The 27,007-nt window shown below is 39.5% G+C and overlaps 1 protein-coding gene across 3 annotated transcripts; it reads right to left on the bottom strand.

Moving 5' to 3' along the window:
* Positions 1 to 2,558: 2,558 nt before the first annotated feature.
* On the bottom strand, positions 2,559 to 25,687 carry mllt1a (MLLT1 super elongation complex subunit a). Of its 3 annotated transcripts, XR_004657805.1 has the most exons (13): positions 25,540 to 25,686; positions 19,985 to 20,165; positions 18,012 to 18,094; positions 16,680 to 16,823; positions 14,432 to 14,557; positions 13,257 to 13,895; positions 12,565 to 12,655; positions 12,327 to 12,438; positions 10,781 to 10,880; positions 10,096 to 10,173; positions 9,053 to 9,124; positions 8,052 to 8,297; positions 2,559 to 5,341 (listed from the first exon to the last, which is right to left on the bottom strand). XR_004657805.1 is itself a non-coding variant. In XM_034880740.1 (12 exons), the coding sequence occupies exons 1-12, from the start codon at positions 25,549 to 25,551 to the stop codon at positions 8,169 to 8,171; spliced, it is 1,758 nt and encodes a 585-aa protein (XP_034736631.1). In that variant the 5' UTR covers positions 25,552 to 25,687; the 3' UTR covers positions 5,486 to 8,168. The 3 variants fall into 3 exon arrangements, 2 of the variants coding, with proteins under 2 accessions (XP_034736631.1, XP_034736630.1); XM_034880740.1 differs by lacking the exon at positions 2,559 to 5,341 and having other exon boundaries at positions 5,486 to 8,297; positions 10,105 to 10,173; positions 25,540 to 25,687; XM_034880739.1 differs by lacking the exon at positions 2,559 to 5,341 and having other exon boundaries at positions 5,486 to 8,297.
* Positions 25,688 to 27,007: the final 1,320 nt, after the last annotated feature.

A 27,007-nucleotide genomic window follows, 5' to 3' on the forward strand; every position in this document is an offset into this window, starting at 1 on the left:
ATTGAAGACTCAAGACAGCCATAACATTGTGATTTTCTACAAGTGTATGTACACTTTTGACCACAACTGTATGTGTGTTGCCTTGATTCTCAAGCCTCAGAATGGTAGAATTATTACAGGACTGTTGTAGCATTTTTGATTATGTAGAAATAAGAAAATAGAAGTGGTAATTAGTTCAATACAACACTACCACTAGCCTGAAATCAGCATGGGCAAAGTGTGCACGTGCCCAGGGCCCTGACGCTCAAGGGGATCCCCTAACGATCTGATGAATTGAAATTTTACTATCGTGTGACGCAAAGAATGAATTCACAGCGGAGTAATGAGTTACTTTTATTTCCCAGCATGGCTGCTGACGCTGAGGATCTTTGACTTTTGTTTCAACAGATCTTTTGCATCAACAAATTCACAGAAGACATTTTGGCTGTACTTAATGGACTGGAGCCATCGTTAAAGGAAAATTAAGGCTCTGTTTGTAAATTTGAAGTGCTGTCAGAGAGAAAAATGAAAGCAATCAGTGCTGCCTACACGGTGTTATCCTCCTGCTAGAGTTAGCACCCAACAGGCTAAAACAGGGCAAGGTTTACCTGTTTCACCTGTGCTTCGCCTGCTACAAGTCAAATGTCTGTTGTTAAAGCTTCATTAGAGGCGGGTGTGTTCAGCCTATTGAGCCTACAGTAACACAAGGACATTGCCTGCTGCAGGCAAAGTGAAAATTCAGAAACATTTCTCATTTAATTTATTATTTGATCTAATTTCAGGGTAATCACTCAAGATTTCACCATAATGCTACAAAAAGAGAAGGGTGTCAGAAATGTAAGTATATGCTGCCAAGAAACTACAAGTGGGTCAAATGGATAACATCCTTAATCACTGAAGGCAAAGCTGTATTGCAATTAAAAATTTTGTTTATGAATTCATTTTTTTTAATCTATATAATTCTCTCCGTGCCAGGAGGCACACAAGGCTTGGACATCACTCCTCCACTGGGTTCGGTTTGCAGCTGCACGTCGTGCTGAATTCCACGTGTTGAATTTTTTTTAATCAATTCATTATATTGCCCATGAAATGTCAGAATATTGAGACAAGCTACTTCAGGATTACTTTGGGTTGTGGAAGAATATGAGCAGGTTCCCACAAGAGCAATCCAAACCAAACTAAAGCCAAAAATTATTTACATTTAAGGAGCTGTAACCGGTGCATTTCTGGCATTTTTTCTTTTCTTTGAAACAAAACGTGATTATCAAAATTGTAGTGAATTAATGTTCAGATCATTAATTGATTTGTCAATCAAGTAATTGTTGTAGCTTCAACGACAATATTGTACATCGTCTGGAGAGTCAATTAAGAAACTGTAGAAAAAAACAACATGGCAGGAATGTGTGTTTGGTTTTATCCTGCAATTTAAATACCTGAGAAAGCTTAATTACGACATAAAAGAAAGATCATATAAATAACCAGTACTCCCAAACAGAAGTCTTGAGAATTAATAAGTGCCAACAATGGTCCATTCCACCCAGAGGCATAAACTCACATTAGTTTTTCTCAATGCAGAGCTGTGTCACAGAGTGATATTTATTGATCAGCCTTTGCCAATAAACGTGGCATTTCCTCGATAGATGGTTAATGCATCATGAGCATTATTGCCTGGCCCACTGCGTGTCCTTTTAACCTCGCACACTGCATTGACCATCGCATGAACTTTATCTGAACCCTGCACTCACAGCCATGACCGGGTCACCCAGAGGTCAATGATGTTTGGACACACGCAGGGACAACAGTATTTATTGACTTTATTAATAATATGATTTTAAAATAAAAAATAACATTAAAATAACATGTTTTGTCCTTGTTAACAACTTGCATCATATGGCCACATGGTGGCATTGCAATGCCAAGTTTTTATTTTCAAAAAATACCAAATTGTTCAGCACATCCAGTTCAATTGTTCTGCTTGGACCACACATATGGAACATGTTTCAGACTCCACCCTCCCACCCCGTAAAAAACAAACAAAATCAAACCTTTATAAATACAGGAAACCCTGTCCCCTTGTCACAGACACAATATAAAGACCACTGACACAGGAAACATCCCGTCTGCACATGTCCACTCCCACCCCCCTCCACATATTTGCAACCATTTGCTTTATATTTTTGCCTTTTCCTCATCCTATAAAGATCCACACAGTAGATAGTCTACCTTTGCTGTATTATACACGTAATATATATAATATAGTCTCAGCTGAAATGCTCCTCTCCCACAGACCTGCAGAGTTGTAAAGTGAGAGGGATCGGAAGTGTTTCTCTCCATTATTACTTAATTACTAACTTTTTACTTTCATTAATATTCACAGACTCTTCTGGATAAGTAACAATTTTACTTCTTGTTTACTTATTTATTTCAATGTATTTGTTGTTTTGGCTTGACGTGTGACTCTTAATACAACAATACCCATGAGATCCAAGAAGAAATAGACAGTTAGCGGCACAGTGAATTTTAAACAGTTCGTTGGTGCAGTTGTTAACAAAACTCCACCATACTGGCAAAATTGGTCCAAAAGGGGAACCGATTTAAGGGGCCGATTGTAAAATCAGTTTAGCCTACATAAAATGTAAGCTCTGTGATTGGATGTTTATTGCAGCAAAGCTCCTTGGGAGTAGTAAACTAACGACGTTTTTTCAATCATTTGGACTTAACAATTGAACCAGGAGTTTCATGTTGATCAAAGCCGCAGAAGTGCTCCAACTGGGAGTAACACAGCACTGTGTTGGGGGGAAAAGAATGGCACTTTTACTTCCGGTACCAGTGGCGCTCAAAACAGCTCCAACCCACTTCACAACTCGATTGTTTCCTATGATGTGTTTCTTCAGGCTCAAGTTGTCATAACATAATGAAATTAGGTGAGCGTTTTTGTTTTAAGTAAAGGCTTCTATGAATGTTTAGAAATACACTCAAATCATAACTGGACATGGTACAGAGCATAAACATTTATAGCTCAACAGTTTAGTTCCCTGAACCAAAGTGTTGGACTACACTTGTCCTCGTTCTGGTCCAGTTATTCCTACTGGAAGCCTAGGGTGATAAAGTTTAGCTCATCCAGCAAACATTTTCCAACACCTGCTTCTTGGTGTTCAGCTGTCATCAGAATCATGACACACAAAACATCCAGGGAACATCCCCCATCATGATTTACGCCTAAAATAGATTCAACAGGCATTTTGTATGTGAATAATAGTGACAAATCATGCCTAAATAAAGACAATTAAATAAGAAACAAACAAAAAGAAAATGGCTGGCAAAGAAGAAGAAAAAAAATCAATTCATATCGTATTGCATGTAAATATTGTATAAAATCCTTAAAAATACAGTTCAGGTAACTACTTAAGTACTGAAGTCATCACAGCCAAAAGTGCAGAGGTCCATAAATAAAACATTGACTGTGGGTAGACAGTGGGGCTTCTCTCGAGTCCCCATGTAACCTCCCCTTCTCAACCACCACAAGGGACTGAATGAGTGCCTGGTCAAAGGTCAGAGTTCATGAACTAGGACTTAAATGTTCCCACATTGATGCACAGAGAACCGGAAGGTTGGTTTTTAAAATCTCTCCTATCGCTGACAAACACACTGGCAGACGCACAAACATCGCTCAGACAAGTTGCAAAGTTCATTCTCAGTAATCACGGCCTGAAGTTCTGTTGACAGAGGCACACCTAGAGAAAATGTGTGCGGGCCGGGGTAAGAAGTGAGGGCAGGAGGGGGGTTACTGCAGGGCACATAAAGAGGCAGGAATCCAGTTTTTTTCCTCTTTTTGAGACATATTTTCCATTCTAAGACGGCGTATACAGTAAGGGCAGAGGGAGTGTGTACATGTCGCTGAGCCAAACAGGCAACAGAACAGAAAGAGAAGCATTAAAGCTATCAAAGTGTCAGAATAAAATACGCAGGAAGACAACAGAGGAGGAGGGAAGAGAGGGAATTACTCATTGAAGGTCTGCGCCTCAGTGAGTCTGTGTATGTGTGCGTCTGTGTGTGAAGCCTAGAGGGGCCACAGGAACTAACACACCAGGGGCCTGAATCAAGAAGCAAGTTCACCTCATGCTGACTTTCTTTGGGGTTTTCTGGCTTCACAGCACCTAACACTAGTGATCCTGGAAACCGGTCCCACAAAGCTAGCTCGTGGATCTGTTTAACCCACAGTTTACCAAAGTGGGTAGGAGTTTCTTTACATTGAAGAGGCATAACAAGAAATACATTTGTATCTAATTATACATGTAATTACTTTAATTATTATAAGATAAAACTGTGGATGTTTCTGGGCAAATTATGTCAGAGCAGCAGCAAAAAGTAAGTTAAAAAGATCAAGGTAGGCAACATAGTGGGAATGTAACAATATTTACATACGTAACAAAAAGTAAACAATAATGCTCAAGTGCAATAATCAAATACTAAAAGGAATAGGCTATAGGGATGCACCGGTCCCATCTTACTCTCAAATGACTGGATCTGATCCCAGTGACAATAGGGCCAATCTATTTGATTCCGTTTATACATACCTGTTTAAGTTTTAAACCAATTTGTTGCTGTTTATTTTTTGCGGTTTACACTTGAATTATAATTCCTTAATTTTGTTAATTTTTATGTTGTTACCAAGTTGGCACTGCACAACTATTCTAATAAAACAAATGTATTCAATTTATTAGTTAAATTGTGTCTTACAAAGTTAGGAGAGAAACGTTTAAGTCTAGCCTGATGTTGCCTTACACATACAAAAACTGATCCCAGTCAGTTCCACGCAGGGAGGCATATACAACTCACTAATTAAACAGAGGTATGGGATCAGTACTCCCTGGTATCGGCACTGAAAAAATGACGGATCAGTGCATAGACTTTAGCTAATAGTGGGCTTTATGATATGGCCTTCATTAAATTGTATATTGACTCCATTGTAAAGATGTTTTGGAGGGAGAGAGAATTGATTAACATTTCTCCTTCTAGGTTTTTCGATGATCAAACAAATGAAAAAGTAATAGTGTTCTGTCTGTAATAGCTGCAAAAAGCTGGAGAGTAAATGTGTACATAAAGGTTTGCTCATTATTCCATGGTAACAGAAAATAAAAAGAGACCTCTAAATGGCTGGCAGGTGTCTGAACAAGGTCATAGACTAGACACCTGAAACACAGTTCCTGTTACTTTAATTGCAGTAGAAGTGTTTTAAATTAGTGCACAATGTTAATTAAACTGCATGTAACAATAGCAACAATACTGCTTCACACTGGCTTGCTCTTAAAGATAACCTAACCATGGGTTTGAACAGTCTACTTTTATTCCTTTAGAAATTCTGATAATGCACACCAAAGAAAATATAATAGACTCAACATGTGTATGAAATTTACAAGTGGCCAATTATCAGTATATGTATGAATATTATTTTAATTTTGAATGAAGATGCTCATAATTGTAGATAGATAATTATTTTATAACCATTTATGATCATCGTCACTTTGAGTCTACTCCCTGCATGTTCTTATGAGCTGCAGTAAATGATCATTACTGCAAAATAGACAACTCTGTACCAATTAAAGTATTTCAGTGCAATTGAATGTGACTAAGTGTCATTCAAAATTGAGAACTAAGGCTAACTTGCTTTGCGCAACTGCCGGGCTTTTAGACGCCGACGATGAACCGCAATGTTACCGGTTTGAGTCTGATGGGGGACCTTTGTTGCATGTCATGCCTCCTCTCTTCTTCCCCTCCCCCCCTATTTCCTGTCACCTCTAATAAAAAGGCGCAAACATAAAAAGAGTGGGTTGTGCATTTCTTAAATGTCTGGTATAACTAGCATGTAAAGCTGGCGTGTGAACGTGTTGCTTTGTGCTCATTACCAATCGTTTAAAGGTTTTGATGTCATCCTCTAAAGTGAAACTTTTCTTAAGCTGCACCAGTTCAGTGATCTAAACTGGTGAAAGGGAGCCAGCTTTGTTGCGACTGGTCCACCTAGGTTTAAGGTATCAGTCTAACCCGCTGATCTTGCTTCATTATTCAGACCACTGAGAGTTACATTTAAATATTATGGAATTATTTAGGGAAAGAAAACACAAGGAGGGGTTTCTTTAGCTTATTTTCTGCCTACACGTCCTTTTTGTTGATGTTCTTCAAGTGCCTGGTAACTTGGTCTTTATGCTCATCTTTAGTTCAAATACTTCAAACCTCTTGAAGAGGGAACCCCAACCTTATTCAACGACAACCGTCTCAAAACACATGACACAGCTGATGCAACTGTTACTAGAGCTAATTACTGTGAGTAACTACCACATAGTCCCACAATGCTTCCTCTTTAAAACACTGAACCTGAACTCAGAAATCAAAAACATAAAAACATGACCACCATCAGTTTCTGGAGGGCTTAACTGAAATGCCACTGATAAAATGACAACAGCCTACAAAGACACTGGAAAAGGAGGAGAAGCAGAGATGGAAGCCATTAAGACAATACTGGATATTCAGGCATCCCTATTAACACTTGTTTCCCCGAGGGGAGTATTTGGGGGGGGTTAAACTGTGTGACCATGGCTAACAGAGCAAACACCCCCCCCCCCCTTACACTGCGGTCGCAGAAAAAGGCACTAGAGTGGGGCTGTCGCTAGCCGTAGAAAAGTAAAAGCGATATACATTCATAGCTCATAGGTTATCTTAACCGCAGTCTGGGAATAAATACACAAAATGCACTTGTAGAAAAATAAAATGTAAAAAAGCGTGGCCCCTATTTTTTTCTTCTTATTTTTGGATTCTGGGAGTATGGCTACTTTTTTCACTGCTTTTTTTAAACCCCCCCTCCCAACTGTACCCTACCCAGCACTTAGAAGGCAATTCAAGAGTGACCCTCTACTGCTCTGGCCGCGAGCAGTCGAGCCCTTTCATGCACGTCAATATGAGAAATTTAAAGGAGAGGAGAGATGGAGTGAGGGGGGCTTTAGTGGGGGGGGGGCTGTTGGTAGGAGGTCAAGGCTCAGCTTTCAGTGCGAGGAAGTACGGGGGAAACTCAACATGTTTTTAAATATTCAGACAACAAAGAAGAAATCCCATCCAAAACAGAGTCTCACACATACAGCACACGTCTCAGTGTCTTCAAATACAGTGTTAAAGTGTAAGGACCTGGGAGACAAACGTGTGCATGAATCTGGGTACCACTTTACTTTAACCCCATCCCTATGAAGCATTTATAAGCCTTGTAAAGATTTATAACACACTGTAATAGGGTTATAAGTACATTTATTGACATTTTAAAGTGTTTAAGGTACATTAATTGTTATGTTTGTATTTTATTATATTGTCATTCATTATTATATAGTATTGTTATTATTTTTATAATATAGTTTTAACGCCAACTTCAACGTAGAATTAGTTACAGTCCACTTACTTAGATTAGTTTAAGACTACATTATAGTGTGTTATAAACCACTGATTCAACATTTATTTTCTGCTTACAAATGCTGAATAGGGGAGGTTAAAGTCAATTATTACCTGAATGTGTATTTGTTTATCGTGTGTGTGAAGGAGGAAAACCGGCTGTTTGTGCTAGAGCCTCAAGAACAAAGAGAAGACCACAAAGACAACATCTCCTCTTAACACACACACACACGCGCGCGCGCAAGCACGCGCACACGCACACGTTTGGAGAGAAATGAGCTCCAGCTGACAGCAGGGGGAAGGGGATTGAAGTGTTCTACAGAGTAAGGAGTGTGCGTGTGAAGGGGGGAGGAAAAGGAGGGGAAGTATTGGGTTTTCAAAGGCAAAAGTGCAGAAGGGGGTGTGGGGTGCATACCACAGCTCTGCACGAACTCAAAAAAAGAGATGTGTAGTGAAAATCCTGACTGTAGACAAAGTTCAGCCACTCCTCCTCAACCCTCCCTTCCACAACTCCTCCACCACCTCCTTCAGCTTCCTCCCAGAGTCATGTGAGGGTGGTGTGTCTTCATGTGTGCTTGTGTTTGTTCACGTGTTTCTGTTTGTGTGGTAGTTGTTCAATGGTTCAGTCAGGCCTATGAAACGGCTGCGACATGACGTGGCTGATTGTCCCCTCCTTAAAAAGAGGAGACATGGTGGCGAGTCTACCTCCGCCGCCGCCATCCACAGGCCGGGGTCCCCACGCCGGTTTCCACTTCCTGTCACGTGGCCGTTGCCTCCAGGTAGCTCTGTAGTTTGCGGACGGTGGACTCGTCCAGTGAAAAGAGGTCAAAGTCAAAGGTGGTGTTGGTCACATTGAAGTGGCCCGTCTCCTCAATCAGGTTCACAATCTGAGAGGAGTGATCAAGTATCAATATTTACCAGAATCATTTTTGTTCTCTAGGTAACAATATTCCTGAAAATAAGTCAATATACAAAAAAAAACATTTACGTAGTTCACCACAGTTAGTTTTCATTTTCAACTTGTTCAGTACTTCCCAGTATTATATACCAATATTTCCTAATGATATAATCTAGTTAATGTAATCTATTTAATCCAAACTATTTACTACAACCTGGGCACAGATAAGTCACATAAAAAGTATAAATGGATTAACCAACTAAAAATGATAGATTGATCATTCATCAATGCTAAAATCAACACTTGCCCATTGTGAGACAATGAGCCTCCTAGCTACTTTAGGTAGCTTGTCTACCTGTCTGATGGTGCTGACTGAAACAAAAAAAATAATTGAGCAGCCTCCGACACGTCATAACTATTCCACTTTTGGTTTTTCAAAGTACGACGCCTCCCAGCAGCCTGCAATTGGACATTACTGCCTAATATCACTAACAATATTTCCTACGGCAGGAATGAAAAAATATGTTTAAAATGTATTTGTTTCAGATGAGATTCATGAAACTCAATATGTAAAACAACTTTTTTGGTTTGCCACTTTTCAAAAATGCAAGTCATAGGTCATTATTTAGGTCACATTGATAAAATGGTCCCAATACATTTTTTAGTAGGCCTACTATACTAATTCATTTTGATTAACATTATGCCATATTTCATTGTTAGACAGTATCAAGTGTGCACACACACCTGCTGTAAGACGTTACGCTCCCTTAAAGCCATGAGTCTGCGATGGAGGTCCACCAGTTCTTCTGTGTAGGCCTGCAGAGTTTACAGAGGAAAGTAAATATGGTCAGTATTAGAGGTCACTGGGCTGTTATCCTTTTATTTTTATGAATTTTAAACTTCTGTATGAACGTGGAACTAATGATCCTTCTGATCCATTGCATGCCGCTAATTAGAGTACTGTTGTCTTTGTTATTGCAAAATGGAGGGAACTAGCGAGCCTTTGCTGACCAGATAATCCGGACACCAAATCATCTGAGAAGTCAAGTTTTGAAGCATGTTGGTTCTGACACCACAGGTGAAAAAATGAGGAAAAAAGTATACTTTTAGTTTGACACTCATGTAGGTGGCAGAGGAACAGCAAGCAAATGATATTAACATATGTTACAACAGATTAAGAGGGTTGTTTTTGAGTTACTTACAATAATTGTATGTTCAAATTGGAAAAAGGTTTCTGAAAAAGTGACAGCTATAGAGTCAACATTTAGTAGAGAAACTGGTCATTCTTCGTCTTCGATTATCTTGCCGCCGTCTTTACGGTTTTTGCATTTTGCTGCAAAGTAGTGAATCTAGAATTAACTATGGCTACAGACAAAGGGTGTTAATAATAATAATTATACTACTACATTTAATTTATATTACGCTTTTTACAAACTCAAAGCTGCCTAAAGGTGTATTTATTCAATGTTGTCGGGTGGTGTTGACACCAAAATATATTGCTTCTTTTTGCTAACTAAAAGTGTCCTTTGAATTGAATCAGTGTGGGATTAAACCTTTTTCCTACAGTCAAGAAAATCCATTAAACTGAGCACATCTTCTAACGTGAAGGAGTAAAATCAATTTACCAGTTTTATTTCACTTCATGAATCAACTTGAAGTCTGTCTGCCCATCTTGATCAATTAACTGTCCATTACTCTATCTTCAATTCTTGAATTCAGTCATTGAATGTGGACAACATATTGCATGTGTATATTTGTGTGTTAAAGCATAAAAAAGTTTGATTTACCCTTCCTACCTTGTCGTATCCCTTCTTCAACACCTTCTCTGAGCGAAACGAGGAATCTGGACTCTTTCTGCCTGAAACCTGCAGAAAAGAAGAGCAAGTAAGAGGGAAAGGAGGAGAGAGGATACAAAGACGAGAGACAGAGGCAGTGTTATGAGACCTACTATCTGGTGCTACAACTATCTAGGACACTGAAGACAGTGGAAATTGAAGCCTGGTGCAGTCCTCAAACCCCGTAGTTCCCGTGTCTTCGGGGAAGGTCTTTTTGCTACAGCATGTACTGAGCTTCAACTTGTCTCTGTCTCAATTAATGCATTTTTAATATAAGTTTGATAGTTTTACTCATACACGTGTTTTTATCAAAACACATTTATTACATCTACTTTAATAACAAAACCACAAACATACACAACGTAATGCTTTAGGAAAATCCTGTTGGCTAACGATGCTTACAGCTAAACACGGAAGACTACTGGATGAAAAAAACAACTCAGTAACGCATTAATATTGTTAAGAACAAATAAGACCAGAATCAGTAAACGATATGTCCAACTTTGACTTGGACAGTCAGTCTACAACCATAAATGTCCATGTTTGGTTTTAGTGTTTATTTTCTAGTCAACTATTTCCGTCTCTTTCAATACATCAAAGCAGGCAGTAAAAGTAAAATGAGGTTTGTGTGACTCACTTTGTTATTGGAGGAGCTGTGTTTCTGCGGCGGTGGGGCAGGGTCTCGACTGGGGCTGTGTGAGCCATCACTGCTGTCACTCTCGCTTTCCAGGCTAAGTCTGATGGGGGGGGGGGGCAAGGTCAAAGGTCACACACACAGACAGACTAACAGACAGAACACATTGTCACGCTGCTTAGCATTGTAATTGTGTGTGTGTGTGTTTAAATGATTGCTGCTAATATGGAGCCAGGTATCATTTGGTGAAAGAGACAATAAGAGCAATGAACAATATTAAGAAGAAAAAAAAAAAACTGGTGAGGTGGGCAAAAAAAAAGTTAAAGGCACCTTATCATCTTACAAGTTTACAGCACATCACCCCGTACGAGATTGGGCTACTAACATCTGTTTCCGTCTGTGCAATATCAATATTGAGGCATGTCAGGTTGTGGTAAAAAACAGTTATATTGTAGTGCTACGATTTACTTTAAATAGAAAAAAAATACGGATGCAAACAGAAAGTCCCATCCACCTGTATTCATGTACAATTTGCACGTTTATAAACCTGAATGGAAATGGCAGAAAATTGGATAAAATCTCTATTTGTTGCAAAAAGGTTGGTGGGAAAGTGGGTCAATAGTGTTTTAATAAAAGCTAAATGCACTGGAAACAGACTTTGAATAACTTCAGCTGTCGTGAAGTGTGTGACTTAAACGCCCACTGACGTGACAAAAAATGGCGTCAGACAAAAACAGATGTGTGGAGCCTTCTCGAAGAACAGCGATGGAGTAACGTGTTACAAAAGTAACGCAATTACAGTAATGTATTCCTTTTTGCTGTAACGCATTACTAATCAATTTTAATATATCACTATATTTAATATATATGTAGTAATTTTATACCTGTTACCGTCTCGGTAACACGAATGAACGCATTTTAACCCAACATTTAGTGTTGTTTTTTTGTTAAGAATTCAACGCAAACAATTTCTGTTGACTTGATGGTTGAGAAGACTGCAGGGACTGAAACATTTGCGACATGACAATTTCTATCAGGAGTTATTTCGCTGCAGTGAAGCGAGCCGTCATGTCACTGTTCCCGTGGTCAGAGCCAGAACCAGAGACGGTAAGGACCACATCTGTGTCCCATTCTTCAGCAATAGTTTAATGGAGAGTGACTGGATAATTTGTGCCACCAGTTGTTGATCTCGACACTCATCACTCCTAATATTTGCATTGCATAGTGGTGTAGGGAAAAGCACATTCATTTGCATATTTCCTTGAAATTAGGTTAAAATCTGCACTTAATTTGAAGGAAAGCTTTGCAAAAGGTACGTCATAAACTTGTTTGCCACTATAATGTAGCAAAACAAACCAGATTTGACCATACTAGTGGCACTTCTACACCAAAAAAAACTCAAAGAGGAGAGAGTGGACCCAGTTGCCGGCAGGGAAAAGAGTGCAACGTTTGAGGTAAATGTGTGTTTTAGCAAAAGCATGGTTGAATTTGTGTTACAGTGCAATCTAAGACCACTGTATCTGACAGATGACCAAATCGGGCGACTGACCGAGAGTCACGGTTGGGGGGGTTGGTCTTGATGGGCGTCTCCTCCTCTGAGCTGCTGTCGTCATCATCTGACTCTTCCGACTGGATCTCCTCCACCATCGATCGTAGAGGGCCTGGGAGAGGAGGACAGAGTCACACAAACTATTACAGAACTAACCTCAACACTTTACCCCAGAAAACTTGAAAGAACAATTGATCAATGCTCCTCTCTGTGATTAAACAAATTGAATGGACTCTACCTTGTCCTTGTTTCTGTCCCGGCTCAAAGTCAGAATCTGAACTGGAGTCAGAGCTCGAACTGGAATTAGAAGGACTGGAAGGGGCAGACTGCTGTAAGAGGAGAAGGAGATAATGACAAAAAGAAATGGACAGAAAGTTGATGGAACAAAAAAAGAGAAATGGGCTGTTAAGGCTTGAGTTTAGGATCAATGCAGGATGTGGTATTGTGCCGATATTTTCCTGACTTGATTTTTGGGGAACTTGGATATTCCAAATTAAAGATTTGAAATTAAAAGGACCAATCTAAAGCTACTGTCAGCTGTGTAACATGGATAAAAATCCTAATTAGCACATAATTAGAGCTGAAATGATAAATTGACTATCTAATATTTTGATAATCGCAGCATAAATACATTGCATTGTTTCAATTTCTTATGCGTAAGGGTTTTCTGCTTTTCCTAGTCTTACCTGTTGTGCACAGGGCTTTAAGAAATGTCAGGTATTTTCACTATTTTCTGACAAATAGTCGATTACATGAGAAAATAAAAAATAATCGATTACATGAGAAAATAATCAGCACATAAAGTCATAATTGTCTTTAGTTGGAGCTCTTAAAATGAAATATAAATAATGATCATAACTATGACATTTTTGAAAAGCATGACATAAATTCCTTTATTAAAAAAAAGTGGGTCTTTTGAAGCACACATACTTCTGACTTTGACGATGCTTCATCTTCTGAATTCGACTCTTCCGACTCTGGGAGTTTTTTGGGCTCTTTTGGCTCCTGCGTGCCTTTGGCCCAGCGACCTTTTTCTTTGGGAGGTTTCTTCTCTGCGTACGGCTGGCTGGCTGCAGAGGAGGAGGAGGAGACACGAGGAGAAGTTCCTGTAAAGGCAACGACGGTCGGCCCCTTCGGCCCCTCTGAGCTGCCCTTCTTCTGCTTCTTTGCGCTGGGTTTGGGAGACTCGACAATAGAGGGTCGTTTCCCCGGGGCTTTGGGCTCTGCGGGCCCTGCCCCGCCTCCTCCCCCACCCCCCCCTCCGCTACCAGCCCCCCCTCCTTTAGGGGACATGCCCTCCATCTTTGACTCCTTCAGGGTGAGTTTAGGCTCCTTGAAGGCAGCCTTGGGTTGAACTTTAACTTCATCTTTCACTTTGATCTCCAACGGCTTTTTTGAAGATGAAGAGGACGGATCGCGGCCACTCTTGCTGCTTCCGTCTCTGTCGTTGTCTCCTTTCGACGTGGCTTTGCTCTCAGAGTCTTTTCGGGGCCGTTCACGGTGCTCCTTGGTCAGTTTGTGCGGTTTGGGTCCTTTGCTGCTGCCACCACTTCCCTCTTTGCTTGGCTCCTGAAAAAAGAAAAAGAAAAAAGCACTGTCTCCCACAATCTACCCTTAGAGCCGAAAGCCTCATAAAAAGGAAACCGAAGCACAAAGACCTTGCTAAGGTCTGGCAAGTCTAATCTGTAATGTTTTACATTATTTACTGTGAAGGAGATGTCAAACTAAGCACTTTGGTCAGTGTGAATGTCTGGCAAAACAATAATTCTGTCAGTAATTAGTCTAAAAAAACAACTGTGAGAACAATGCAACGCAGATCAGTTTTGTGTTTTTATCTACTGGCAGATAAGCTGGCTGAGTAATTCTGCAAAAGGTTTGCGCAAAAACAGATGCTTATGATTAAAAGTCCGAGTCAGACTATTCTTAACACTGATTCAATGATTTTGCACAAGGTTTGTAAAATTTGTCTCCATATTCTTCAAAAAACTGACTGAAATGATCAGTAGTTATGACACTTTCTGGTTAAATACTACAAATGAATGAGCAAGCTGACAGTGCTAGTGACATACCTAAAATGGCATTTTCTAGTTGCCAACTTAACCAACCTTTGACAGATGAGAGGTCTTTGTCTTCTTGGGATCTGAGAAGGCAGAAAGAGGGATGGTGGGGAGCATCGGGTAGTCTGGACTGGGCCTCGACACTGCTTCAGCCCCCTCAGGAACCACCATTACCTGAAATTAAAGAGACAAGAGTTATGGAGCCTCTATGTAGAATGCGCCCACGCACATGTACACACAGACACACGTCACGTAATTAGAATATCATGAAAAAGTTTATTTATGTCAGTAATTCCATTCAAAAACTGAAATTTGTATAATTATATTCATTTATCATGAAAACCCCAAACTCAGTATCTCAGAATATTAGAATATTGTGACAAGGATAAATATTGAAGACACCTGGTGCCACACACTAATTAGCTAATTAACTCAAAACACCTGCAAATGACTTTAAATGGTCTCTCACTCTAGTTCTGTAGGCTACACAATCATGGGGAAGACTACTGACTTGACAGCGGTCCAAAAGACGACCATTGACACCTTGCACAAGGAGGGCCAGACACAAGAGGTAATTGCTAAAAAGGCTGGCTGTTCACAGAGCTCTGTGTCCAAACACATAAATAGAGAAGCAAAGGGATGAGATTCACAAAGAGTGGACTGCAGCTGGAGTCAGTGCTTCACAAACCTCCACACACAGATGTATACAAGACATGCGTTTCAGCTGCCACATTACTTGTGTCAAGCCACTCTTGTGTCAAGCGTCTCGCCTGGGCTAAAGATTAAAAAAAAAAAAAAAAAAAAGGACTGGATTGCTGCTGAGTGGTCTAAAGTTATGTTCTCTGATGAAAGTAAATTTTGCATTTCCTTTGGAAATCAAGGTCCCAGAGTCTGGAGGAAGAGACGAGAAGCACATAATTCATGTTGCTTGAAGTCCAGTGCAAAGTTTCCACAGTCAGCAATAGTTCGGGGTGCTATGTTATCCGCTGGTGTTGGTCCACTGCATTTTCTGAGGTCCAGGGTCAACGCAGCAGTCTACCAGGAAGTTTTAGAGCACTTCATGCTTCCTGCTGCTGACCAACCTTATGGAAATGCAGATTTAATTTTCCAACAAGACTTGGCACCAGCACACATAGCCAAAGCTTCCAGTCAACTCCATGCCACGCTGAATTGCTGCAGTTATTCAGGCAAAAGGAGCCCCAACTAAGTATCGAGTGCTGTACATGCTCATGCTTTACATGTTCATACTTTTCAGATGGCCAACATTTCAAAAAAATCCTTTTGTTGTATTGAATTTGGGATTTTCATTTTCATGTCAGTTATGATCATAATTAAAAGAAATGAACATTTGAAATACTGCATATCACAGTGTGATGAATGAATATACAAATTTCAATTTTTTTCATGATATTCTAATATGACCAGCACCTGTACACTGTAACTTCTCATAGTGTCCAGGGTCTATATTTACTTTGAAGACAGAAGCAGGCTTTTTAAAAGGCTTATTCCCCTCCCCCCTCCTGAAAAAAATAAAAAGGCTTTTCTGTGAAACAAAGTCAAAACAGTCCAAACTTGTGGCAATAACAAAGCTATATGATTGTTACATTATGCAGTCTCTTGTTTCCATGTGAAGTAACACTGACAGGATTTCTGCAGGATTCACTAAAATAAATTCAAGACTGATTAATAACCAGTAGGGACAATATGGTCTAGCTTGATGTATTATATCACATTTTTTAGCACTTCCCCGCAGCATATAATTTTAATTTTCAATGATATAATTGATTTAATTAACATGAACAACACAACGACAGTAAGTGACTAAATGGAATACTCGCTTAACAAATTAAAAATGAATTAATTTAGGTTAATTTCAGTTTTTGCAAAAACTGACAGTTGCTACTGTAGCTGGCAGAAGTGACAGTGTTTGCTGTAGGTCTGGTGACTGACTACAACGCCACAAGGTAGGATTGAACAGCCTCCTACATGCATAATCAAGTTTTGCAACAATACAACTTTTTTTGTTAGGTTATAGGCATACAGCATCTCTTAACAATCTGCAATCAGATACAAAATGTTGTATAACTAACAATCTATGGCAGGCAGGAGAAATTTAGAAAACAAATTTCAAGACCTGCAGATACCCTGCATTGAGGAAAAAAACATTTCCAGAACCGGCAGTTCCTCCCACTTCAAAACTACTGATGTAATATATCATTTAGTAGTTGCTATTGATCCATAGTCACTCATTTAGTCATGAGTCCAGTGAACCACCCAGTGTGTCAGGAAGCCTCACCCCTCCAGCTTTGATTAGCTTTCTCCTGAATTCTTTGGTGGGGTTGTTGAAGGTGAGCTTCTCACAGCGCAGGTGGTTGACTGGTGGGTTGCCCTCCAAGTTGAGGAATAGGTCATAGTTGAAACACACCTTTTTTGGCTCCTCCTGAAGGATGACAAGATGATAAAACATGGCTTAAACCTCCTAACAGCATGAGTAAGACCATTTCATTTCTGTTTGTCTTTCTGCATTACACTTCTCAATAAAATTCTCAATATTTCAATAAAAAGATAAAAGCTGAATGAAGGAACTATCACCCAGGAAGTCAAGAAAACAGAGACACAGTCAGAGCCGACACACTGATAAGAATCAACTTACATTCTTGAGAGAAACTGTGGAGAAGTGGACAATTAATGCTGAGGAAAAGGCTTTAAGTCATGCTTGAGAGAAAACAAAAATGTCTTCACATAAACGCAGATGGATTATTGGTTGCTGATATTTACACTCTGCTTGCTCACCTTTTAACTATTTTCTTGATCTTGTTGACAGAATTGTCCATTGTATAGAAATTAATTGCACTTAAGAGGAGGATATAACATTTTGGGTGCAGTCCAGAGGTTTAATATTATAAAGAGCTGCAGGAGACAATGGTTCACTGATGAGCACATACCTCTTAAACATTGTCCTTATCTTATGAGAGTAAAGTGGGTCTTTCTTTCTTTCGTCATTTGTGTCAATGGCTCATGGGTACATAAAGGTGCCAGTATAATAGTGTGTGCTCATTTTATTTCTTTCACTTGAAGAGAGAAATGCCCCTCTCATAAAAATTGTACTAACACAATCATGCCTTCTGATAGACTAAGTGCATGTATAACTCCTTCTGGAGTGTGTTAGTACAGCTGTCTAAAGTGAAGACATTCACCCAAAAAAATGGCCGAACAAGGATTTTAAACAATCACTGTGTTCCACTTAAACAATCTAAATGTGGTTAATGTAATCTGATTATTCTTGGGCACTAACCTGATTTCTGAAAAATTATGAAAAAATGTATCTAGTTACGGAATTAACCTGGTCAAGACGGCTAGCTTTCTATTTTACCTCCCGGTAACCCAGATTTTTGAGTGTATGTAATGTTTTTTGTCTGTTAATATTTGTGTGCAGTTCACAAGTACTATATCTGCATTTTTAGAAGATTCCATAATATAGCACCTGCAACATGTTAAAATCAATTTACAAATTTCAAACCACATAGAATTTTTATTTCCAAAAACTTTAAATTTTTTGCCCATTGCCTACATTTCTTTTCTATAAATACAACTACACAGCTTACTATCCGTGTCCAGTTGATCTCACCTTGTTCTTGAAGTAGACCTCAATAGGCATGAGGAAGCCTGCGTAGCCCGACTCTTCCACTTTGTACGGAGGCTCCTTGCATACTGCAGACAGACAAAGACATGTCAAGGGCAGTAAGTAGATCAACTATTAACTCATACATCCATAGAATTAGTTAATGGGAGGAGACAAATCTATTAACTAAATCAATTCCAAGAAAAATACTTCTTGAAGTCTCTCACAAAATGAGATAAAAAAAATTTGAGAATGACAGTTTCAAAGTGTATACTACCATGCATTAAACGTCATGATCAACAGCATTTTGCTTAAAAAAGCCTTTGAACACAAACCAGCAATCCATAAAAATAAATCGTTAATGAGCCAACGTGGCTGACATGTTTGATTGTCTCATACTGTATGTATTACTTTAGCCGTTTTCAAAAGCACATATTATACTAGCAGTGTGTACTGATATGGCAAAAATGTAGCGTTAGTAGGCAAATAAAAGCAAAATCTGCAGTATGCCAAAAATACCCAGATGCCGTCCTGTTTCAGAGAAAATCTCCGGTATGCCTCAGACCAGTTGATTTCACCTACTCTATCCCACAAAGCGCCAAAAAATGACAACAAACCTGGTTTGGTGTTGTGGCAAACAACTGGAAACCTTTGGAATTTCCATCTGCTATTTTATTACTATATTCCCTTTTGAGATTTTTTTTATGCCAGAAATCAACTGTGTAGAGTTTGAATATGGGCAGTTTCACAAAAATGTATGGCAAATGGCAAATTTTCCCCGACGTAGTTGAGAAGCTCCGTAAGCTGACGCGACAGCCAGCTGGTGCTTGCCAGGTTGCTGGCTAGCCGCCCAGCCTGACCTCCTCCAAAGACCCCGCTGTCAGCTGACTGGAGCTCTCTCCAGAGACTTGAGGACAAGAGGCGTTTATTTTCCCAATCGTTTGTTTAAATAACACAACACAAATATGCATTATAAGATTAACAGGAACCTGTGGTTATCTGCCTTTTCAGAGTTATAAATGGTATCCCTTTTAATTGGCCAGCAAAATCGCCTGACCTTAACTAAAATTAAAAAAAATGTATGGGGTATTGTGAAGAGGATGATTCAATGCACCAGACCAAACAATGCAGGTATCTGCCTTTTCAGAGTTATAAAGCTCCACAAGCGATTGGGGGGGTAAATGTTAACAAGCTGGTTGGGCTTTCACTCACATCTGCTACGGAGCAGACAGAGACTGGGGAGAGCAGCGTCTGATAGGACTGAGAGATACTTCTCTCTTTGACAGATTTGTAAATGGGACACACCACAGCATATCGCTTTCATTCATTTTTGGAGAGGCATCATCACAACTTTTTTTACATTTCTATTAAACTGACTAAAACTAGCGGTTTTATTCATGTAATTGACAAAGTTTGTGTTGGCCCCATAAATTGTTAGAATAAATAGTTCAAGGGGTGGGGGAGCTAAACCATGCACTGTCTTATAAAGTAAACAAACATCGGTCATAAATAGGATTGGGTACCGAAATAGGTACTTTTTTGCATACCAGCTGAAACTGTGCCAAATTTCGGCACCCAAGAGGGCATAAATTCACCCACATCTATTCTTTCTGTGCACACGCGGACAAAAACAGTTAACGTTACCCAAAACCTAGTCATAAACAACAACAAAAATGGCAAGCTCAATAAGTTATGTTTTTCATTTGCAATTGTGGTGGGAGTTCATTTTCTGACTTGTGCTTTAACAGCTTGTTCAAAGGCTCAGCCTGGGCAAGCATACTGCAGAAGAACTTGATTTAACGATTTCAACTGCATACTACTGATGATAGGTACTCCATACTGCATTTTCGAATGTAGTAGCAGATTTCTAAAACGGCCCTAATGTCTTTTATGCAGCATCTAAAACACTTAATCAGCTATTTTGATGACATACGCTATGAGAATAAACATGTTCAAATATTGTTATCCGTCTATCTCACCTCTCTTGGGTTTGGGGAAGCTCTCATGCAGGCGGAAGACAACCTTTTCTACAAAGTGCTGGATGTCGCCGGTCTCAGGCCCTCGGACATACACCATCCAGTCATGGGTGAAGCCTTCTGATGTCACCTTCTTCCTTAGCTGGGCTCTGTGGCCCAACTCCAGCTTCACCTGCACTGTGCACTGAAAAAAGAAAGATAGAAAGAAAAGGGTCAAATATTATATATAGGTCTGTAGACACAGGAGAATATACACAAGCCAGAAGTGGTAAAATATAAACTACAAATGCAGAATTCTTCAGATAAAAAAACAATAAATTTAGAGTAATGAAGATGTAGAGTGAAAACTCATAATTTTTTATCTACACTTGTGTGCATATTGAAGTGAGCAAAGAAAGATCAATTAAATTCCTAAATGAGAGGTTAATTTCTTCTTCTTGCAGTGTCTTTTAGACTTTAAACCTTAAGAAGGTTCCTTGTTTTCTCATGACAGAAATGTTTACATGTATATTTCATACATTCCTTTTCTATCTAGCAATGCTCACACAACCCGATAGATATATCAAATATCTTATAAATGAGTTTGCAACTACTAATTATTGTCAAGTTTCACCATTTCACTTCTATAGCCCAAAATCACAAATCTTGCTCAAAGGGCTTTACAATCAACTTACAACTACCTCAATCCTTGATTTGAACAAGAAAAAAACTCCCTTAACATAATTATCTATTAATCTGCAGATGAATATAATGATGTTTTTTCAACATATTTTAATTAAATTGTTTTTGCAGTCCCAATTGCCTTAAGCCTGACACATCTTCAAATCGCTTATTTTGTCCAAAACCCAAAGTTATCACATATGATACCTTGAAATTTGACTTATGTAGCATCTTTTACAACCAGAGTTACAAGTTGCTTAAGAGGTGTACACAAAAATATAGTACCATAAAATACATCAAGAATTTCGAAGACAAGAGAAAACAAGAGTATATATGCCCAAAATGTAATGGCTAGAGCTCCATCCTGGGTCTAAATTTGTTGATTAAGACATATACTAAAGTAAAGCTGGCAGTGAAATTCAACCTAGGGGCCATTACTCATTGGTTTCTGATTCCACATTAAACAAAAACCTCTGAATCACTATTTTGGAGTGTGTGGACTTAATACTCAAGAGGCAAGGCTAAACACTTGGTCTGGACAAACAAAAAGCTGAAATCAGTGTTGGGACGCTCCCTGAAGAATGGGAGTGATTAGCTGCCCAAGCCAACAGATCCCAAAAGGTTTGTTGAGAAGAGGGGCACAATTTTGGGCTACCTCTCTCAGCCAATAACAATGACAGCGTCAGGACAAGCAAATGACACTGCGCTGGTGGTGAGTGGCATAGCAAGTGAAGAGGCTATGGAGATGGGAGTGCAGAAGGAAACAAGAAGGTGGTGGTGTTGGTGGTTGGGGGGGACGGGGACAGAAAGGCACTTTATGTCCAGGGGAAGACTGAAGAATGTGGGGATTTGGCCCCGGCACAGAGCAGCTCGTGAGCTGGGACTGAGTAGGGGGATTAGAGGGGACAGGACTGGTCTGGCACTCCCTAACTCACTCTCTCTCTCTCTCTCTCTCTCTCTCTCTCTCTCTCTCTCACACACGCGCACACACACCCCTCCCCGGCCTGGCCCACTGCCCAGCCATTCTATGGCACTAATGCCCTTAAACTCCAGGCTCCACCACTCCCGCAGTGAGCAGTCGTGGAGTCCGTCCAATCATCATCATCATCATCATCATCAACAACCTGACCCCCCACAAACACACACACACAAACACACACACTCCACAAAATCAAGACTGTGATTAGGACAGCATAGAAATCAGAATGATAATGAGCCAAAGAGGAAGACGGTGACTCTCTAATAATAAACTGAAAGCAATAACAAAGACATGGCTCCCAATAATCGGATAAAAATGAAGAGCCCAGAATAGATCTGCACGATAGTGTCAAAATCTGACGTTGCAATATTTTTTCCCTGTGATATATATTGCGATATGAAAAAAACAAAAGTATTTTTTTAAAGATGACATAAATAGCTCTATCTGGAAATACAATAAATCATTCTCAATTACTGCGGTGATTTTGTAGGGGAGTGCATCTACATAGAAGATAAAAAATAAAAAGAATCTTTTCTAATGTGAACCATTCTTTGTTAAACTTTAATGCTTTACAAACACCAAAGCAAGTAAATGCTGTGACTACTCCTCTGAAGGGATTTTGGAAAGGGAAATGAGGTAGAAATACATTGGTTGACTAGCATGACACCATTGTATTCATGTTATACTATCAATTCAGGCTAAAGTGTATGACAATGACTGCATGTAGCTTCCTCTAAATTCCAGGTTGCGGTCGACTAGAGGAGCCAGCTCGTTTGTTTGATCAATGTCACGCGCACTAGCAACAAACTGTGTATCCAAGAACAATTAAATCTGCGTAAATTACGCTAGATCAGACACAGACTTGTGTTGTAGATTAGTGTTACATTTCCAGCGTCGCAGCTCTGAACCGTAACGTTAGTTGGGAGGGATGGACCCCTTGTTTCTTTAGGCCAACTATATTAGCTTTAGCCTTGCTGGTAGCAGCTATCTGCAGGGGAAATGATCAGGAGACGTTGTGTTTATGTTGCATTAATCAGGTGATTTAGTTCGTATTTGCAATGAAAAATAAAACACTGACTGCTGTAGCTTCACTGACTACCCATCAAAACTATGCGCATCACTGTGTCAGCAGCAGCTGCTGCCTACGGTACTTTTCTACACACAGACAGCCTCACTTCCCAGAACAACAAACCCTGTTTAGTTTAAGCTTCTTCTTTGAGAGTATCTTTTCTTTGATTTATAAGATTGCAAACTTATTTACACAATGTTTGTGTTTTGCACAAAACAAAAAACTTGACTACCAGCTGTGCTCTCGATTATACTCTAGATCATACTGAGCATTTTTCAGAGCTTCTCACAGAGCAAACGACTGATCAATTAAGAAAAAAGTGGCAGATTTCTCATTAATAAAAAAATTGTTTGTTGCAGCTACAGAGAAAATTCAAGGGCTGCAATATTGTTTAGATCTAAAGCAATTTAAAAGCTGGAGAGAGCAAATTCTTTGGCATTTTATGATTTAAACATTAATTTAACAATTCATTTTGTACTGATTGTCTACTAATAGAGTGACTAAGCTCTGCAAAATACAGAAAGGGTAAACATAATACTATGTTGATAGACATGCGGAGAATTTGAATTTGTCAAAAATATGAAGAACATACATCAGAACAAAAACAGACAACTGACTATTATTTCTAGATCCAGAAGGACAAAATGACTTGTGGCAACACATTCAAACCAGACAACACAAAGCCACCAACATCGACAGGGTGCATGCATGCTTTCTCTTTTTCCTTCTACACAGTGCTCCAGTTGAGTTGAAATACAAATTTTGGCAGACACACTGGCTCCCATGAAAACAATGAACTTCCCAGCTAACATGTAAATAACACCCATCGTGACTACTCTTCCAGCTAATAAAGGATTACATTCAAAAAGTCCGAAATTTTTCCTTGGAGGGAACACGCACAAACAATCATGACAACAGCTGTGTTTTGATGAAGCTGCATGTTCCAGCTGAATCGTTCATCATCACACCAAACCTAACATATAAAAGAGATGAAACAGTTACTTGTTGGAAAGTGGTCAGCCCCAGAGAGTCACAGGAGAGTCACAAATAGCCTCCCTGCAGCACCCAATGAAAACAAGTGAGTATTAGAATACATTGGGTGTGAATGACTCTGTGGGGTTGACACAAAGCTGCATGATCCTGATATACCAACTGCAGGGTTCTTAAATGCAAATTTTGTAACTAGTATTTGCACACAAAGTTTAGACCTTACTGCACCGTGCACACATGAAGCACTTTGCCTGTGTCATGATGTTGTATTGTGCAATAAATACCTTCAAAAACACTTACAGACTGAACTTGATTCTCCTCTAGATCTGGCAGACTTATTAGGTCCATCTAGCTAAAACTAATTCAGTAGTAGCGTAATACAACAACTCTGCAACATATCTTAATTTCTCAAGTTATAATGTTCATTTACTTCAGTAAGGGTTAAATATTTGAAACACCTTCTAGCACAAAGTAATAAAATTCAATATGATCACAAACTACATCCTCTAAAATGGCCATAAAGTTGAATCGACACCTTTCTAAAACAGCATAACAACTAAACATTTAACCTTCAATGACGTGGGTTTTATTGTGAGGCTGCTGTATTAGACTTCATTATTCTTAGCTATGTGTACCAATAGACTGGCAACTGTGCATTTGAGTAATAAGAATTAAAAATGAAATGCACATCTTTCACATTCATCACAGAAGTATAACTATGTAAGTCCTATAACTTGTAGCAGAAGGCTTCCTCTGGATGAACACTCACAGATCTAGTTAAAACTTCAAAGAGGCCAATGCTGAATGGAGACTAGCTCCTAGAAAGTGGCCGAGCCACTTTCCACGGGTGTGTGTGGCCTAACCATCTGAAATATAGTCCTGAACAACCTCAGGCATTTGCAAAGTAACCCATTTTCAAGGAAAAATCTCCCTCACAGTTAGTTGATATGTAATTTGGTTCACCCACTTTTCTGTTTTCTGCAAAATAAACGATGCAGCTTTGTAGGATGATGTAAATCTTAAGTGTGCTAATTGATACATGCAAGGGTATTACATTTGGAGAAGCAAAGGTTTACCATACCAGTTCTTTAAAGTTATGTTTTATTTATAGTATGGGTTTGTTGCTTTTTAATGATTAGACAATGCATGTGTGGTCGTTATAACTGAATTCAAGTTGAACGTCTGCACACAATTTGTCATCTTTTCCACCACGCTGCATGCATTTTAGTCTAAAATCAAGAATGCGGTAAGCCTCAAGCATTAACCAACTGTTGGCAAATAATGCAAAGATATTTCTGAAGTTGCATGGTTGACGCTGGCTTTATTAGCCTTGCATGTGAGGTTTCAGGCCGCTGGCAGTGGAGACACCACCCCGCCTTTCCAGCCCAATCTGGTGAGGACAAATCTTTTCCCCCGGCGCCTCGTAGCGGCTCCTTAGCCTTTAGCCAACGGCCGACACTCTCCTGATAGGTAGCTAGACTAGCTTAGCTTAGCTGCAACAAAACCTCGATTCAATTTAGTCTGCATAGTTTTTAACAATGTGCATGTACGTTTTAAACACGGCGGAGCTGAATAAATACCAGATGTAAACCTCTTTGTGTGCCTGGTTGTGCCTACAGCTTTGCAGTGGTGGTGAACGGTGTGGTAGACTGAAGCTAGCTAGCGGTAAATACCGATGTATGAGTGCCCAGTTAGCATAGCTCCAGAGCCAAACAACTACGAGTTCATTAGCAGCAGGAGCATTTTTTTCTTCTGGCTAGCAGAACAGAGGATTCATTCCTGCCCTGCCAGCTCACACCTTGCTGGCATTTTCTCCGTGAAAAGTTCAGATTCCACAAGGAGACACAAAAGCCACTGTACCTGGTTCTCCATGTTTCTCTGGCCTCAGTGATTGTTGTATTTATTTACAGCGGTGTTTGTGGAGCGTCTCCCCAGCCTCTGCTCCTCATTGTGTGTCAATCCAGCCCAGAAGCGGAAGGCAGACGGCTCCCCTCCCCTTCCAGACGGCTGCTGGCAAGCAACCAAAACAGAAAGCTCTCTCAGCCTATCAGGGAGCGGGAAATTTAAGCACTCTTGAAAGGAACCAATCAGAACACTAAAGAGGCGGGGCAGTCGCAGAGCTGCAAATACAATTAAAGCATTTTCTGGTGGTTTTCTCGAGTGACAGCGAGCTTGTCCCAATGGCTACAGCTCTGTTTTAATTGTAAAATGCACATGATGCTAATTGATTAATCGGGGTTCGATTACATTGCTTACGTATTTTAGCTTTTCCTTATAGTCTTGCAATATCAATAACATTAACAATGGGGGTTGCATCATATTCATAAGACATAATTTACATTTCTGGAGGGTGGGGGAGATTGAGAATACTTTGGATTTGCACCTTATTGACATTTTTTATGCACTAGGGGTAATTACTATCTTAGCATTTTTGAAAACATATCTCTCAACTATTCCATGTTTACAAAATAATTATCATTGTTAGTATGATGAAGTTATCAATTTCCCATTTTTTATGAACAGTATGTTACATTCTCAAAATATTTTTTAGATTTATTTATTTAAAACGCACATTAAGTAACATGAGTACATAGTCCAATCCGTTATGTGCCAGATTTAGCCATGGGGGTTATTTTTATCTGGAGTCCCTGATCATTGATCTCCAGCCAATGCTATTATCATATGAAGTCATGAAAAACTCACTATTACTTAAGTACAGCATTTAAGTACAATTTTGAGGTACTTTACAGGAGTATTTCAATTTTATGCAACTTTGTGCTTCTATTCAACTACATTTCAGAGGGAAATATAATGCTTTTAATTCTACAATCACTTTGACTTTTTAAAATAAAGTTACAAAGTAACGAGGCAACACTATATGAACCAGTTAAAATTTGTAAATTAGTCAAATTTGTTAATGCACAATACCTTTTCTGCATCATCAAGATGGTTTTCTAAACAGGGTTATATCTGACTGATAACCTCACACACCACATGTTGTTACACTGATCTTATTCAGCTGCTGTTTAAAATCTCTGATGTTTCATCTGAACAGAAAGCCGTAGTCTTCTGAATGAAGACGTCTCTTTTATACAGAGCCAGGGAGCAAGGGCCCATTGCAATCAGGTCTCTGTGGTGCTCAAACTTTGATGGGAGATTATCGGGCCTCAGCATGTGACAGAAGGTCAGCACTCTCTCACTGGCTTGGTCCCTCCCCTTCTGGTCCTGCTGCTCAAAGTGATCTAGTCTGCCTCTCAGTCAAATCAGAGTAAAATAAATCCCACCTGGCTGTAAGACACAAGGGTGTCCCCCGATATCTAGAAATCAA

The sequence above is a fragment of the Etheostoma cragini genome, chromosome 9 (assembly GCF_013103735.1).
Source record: "Etheostoma cragini isolate CJK2018 chromosome 9, CSU_Ecrag_1.0, whole genome shotgun sequence".
NCBI lineage: Eukaryota > Metazoa > Chordata > Actinopteri > Perciformes > Percidae > Etheostoma > Etheostoma cragini.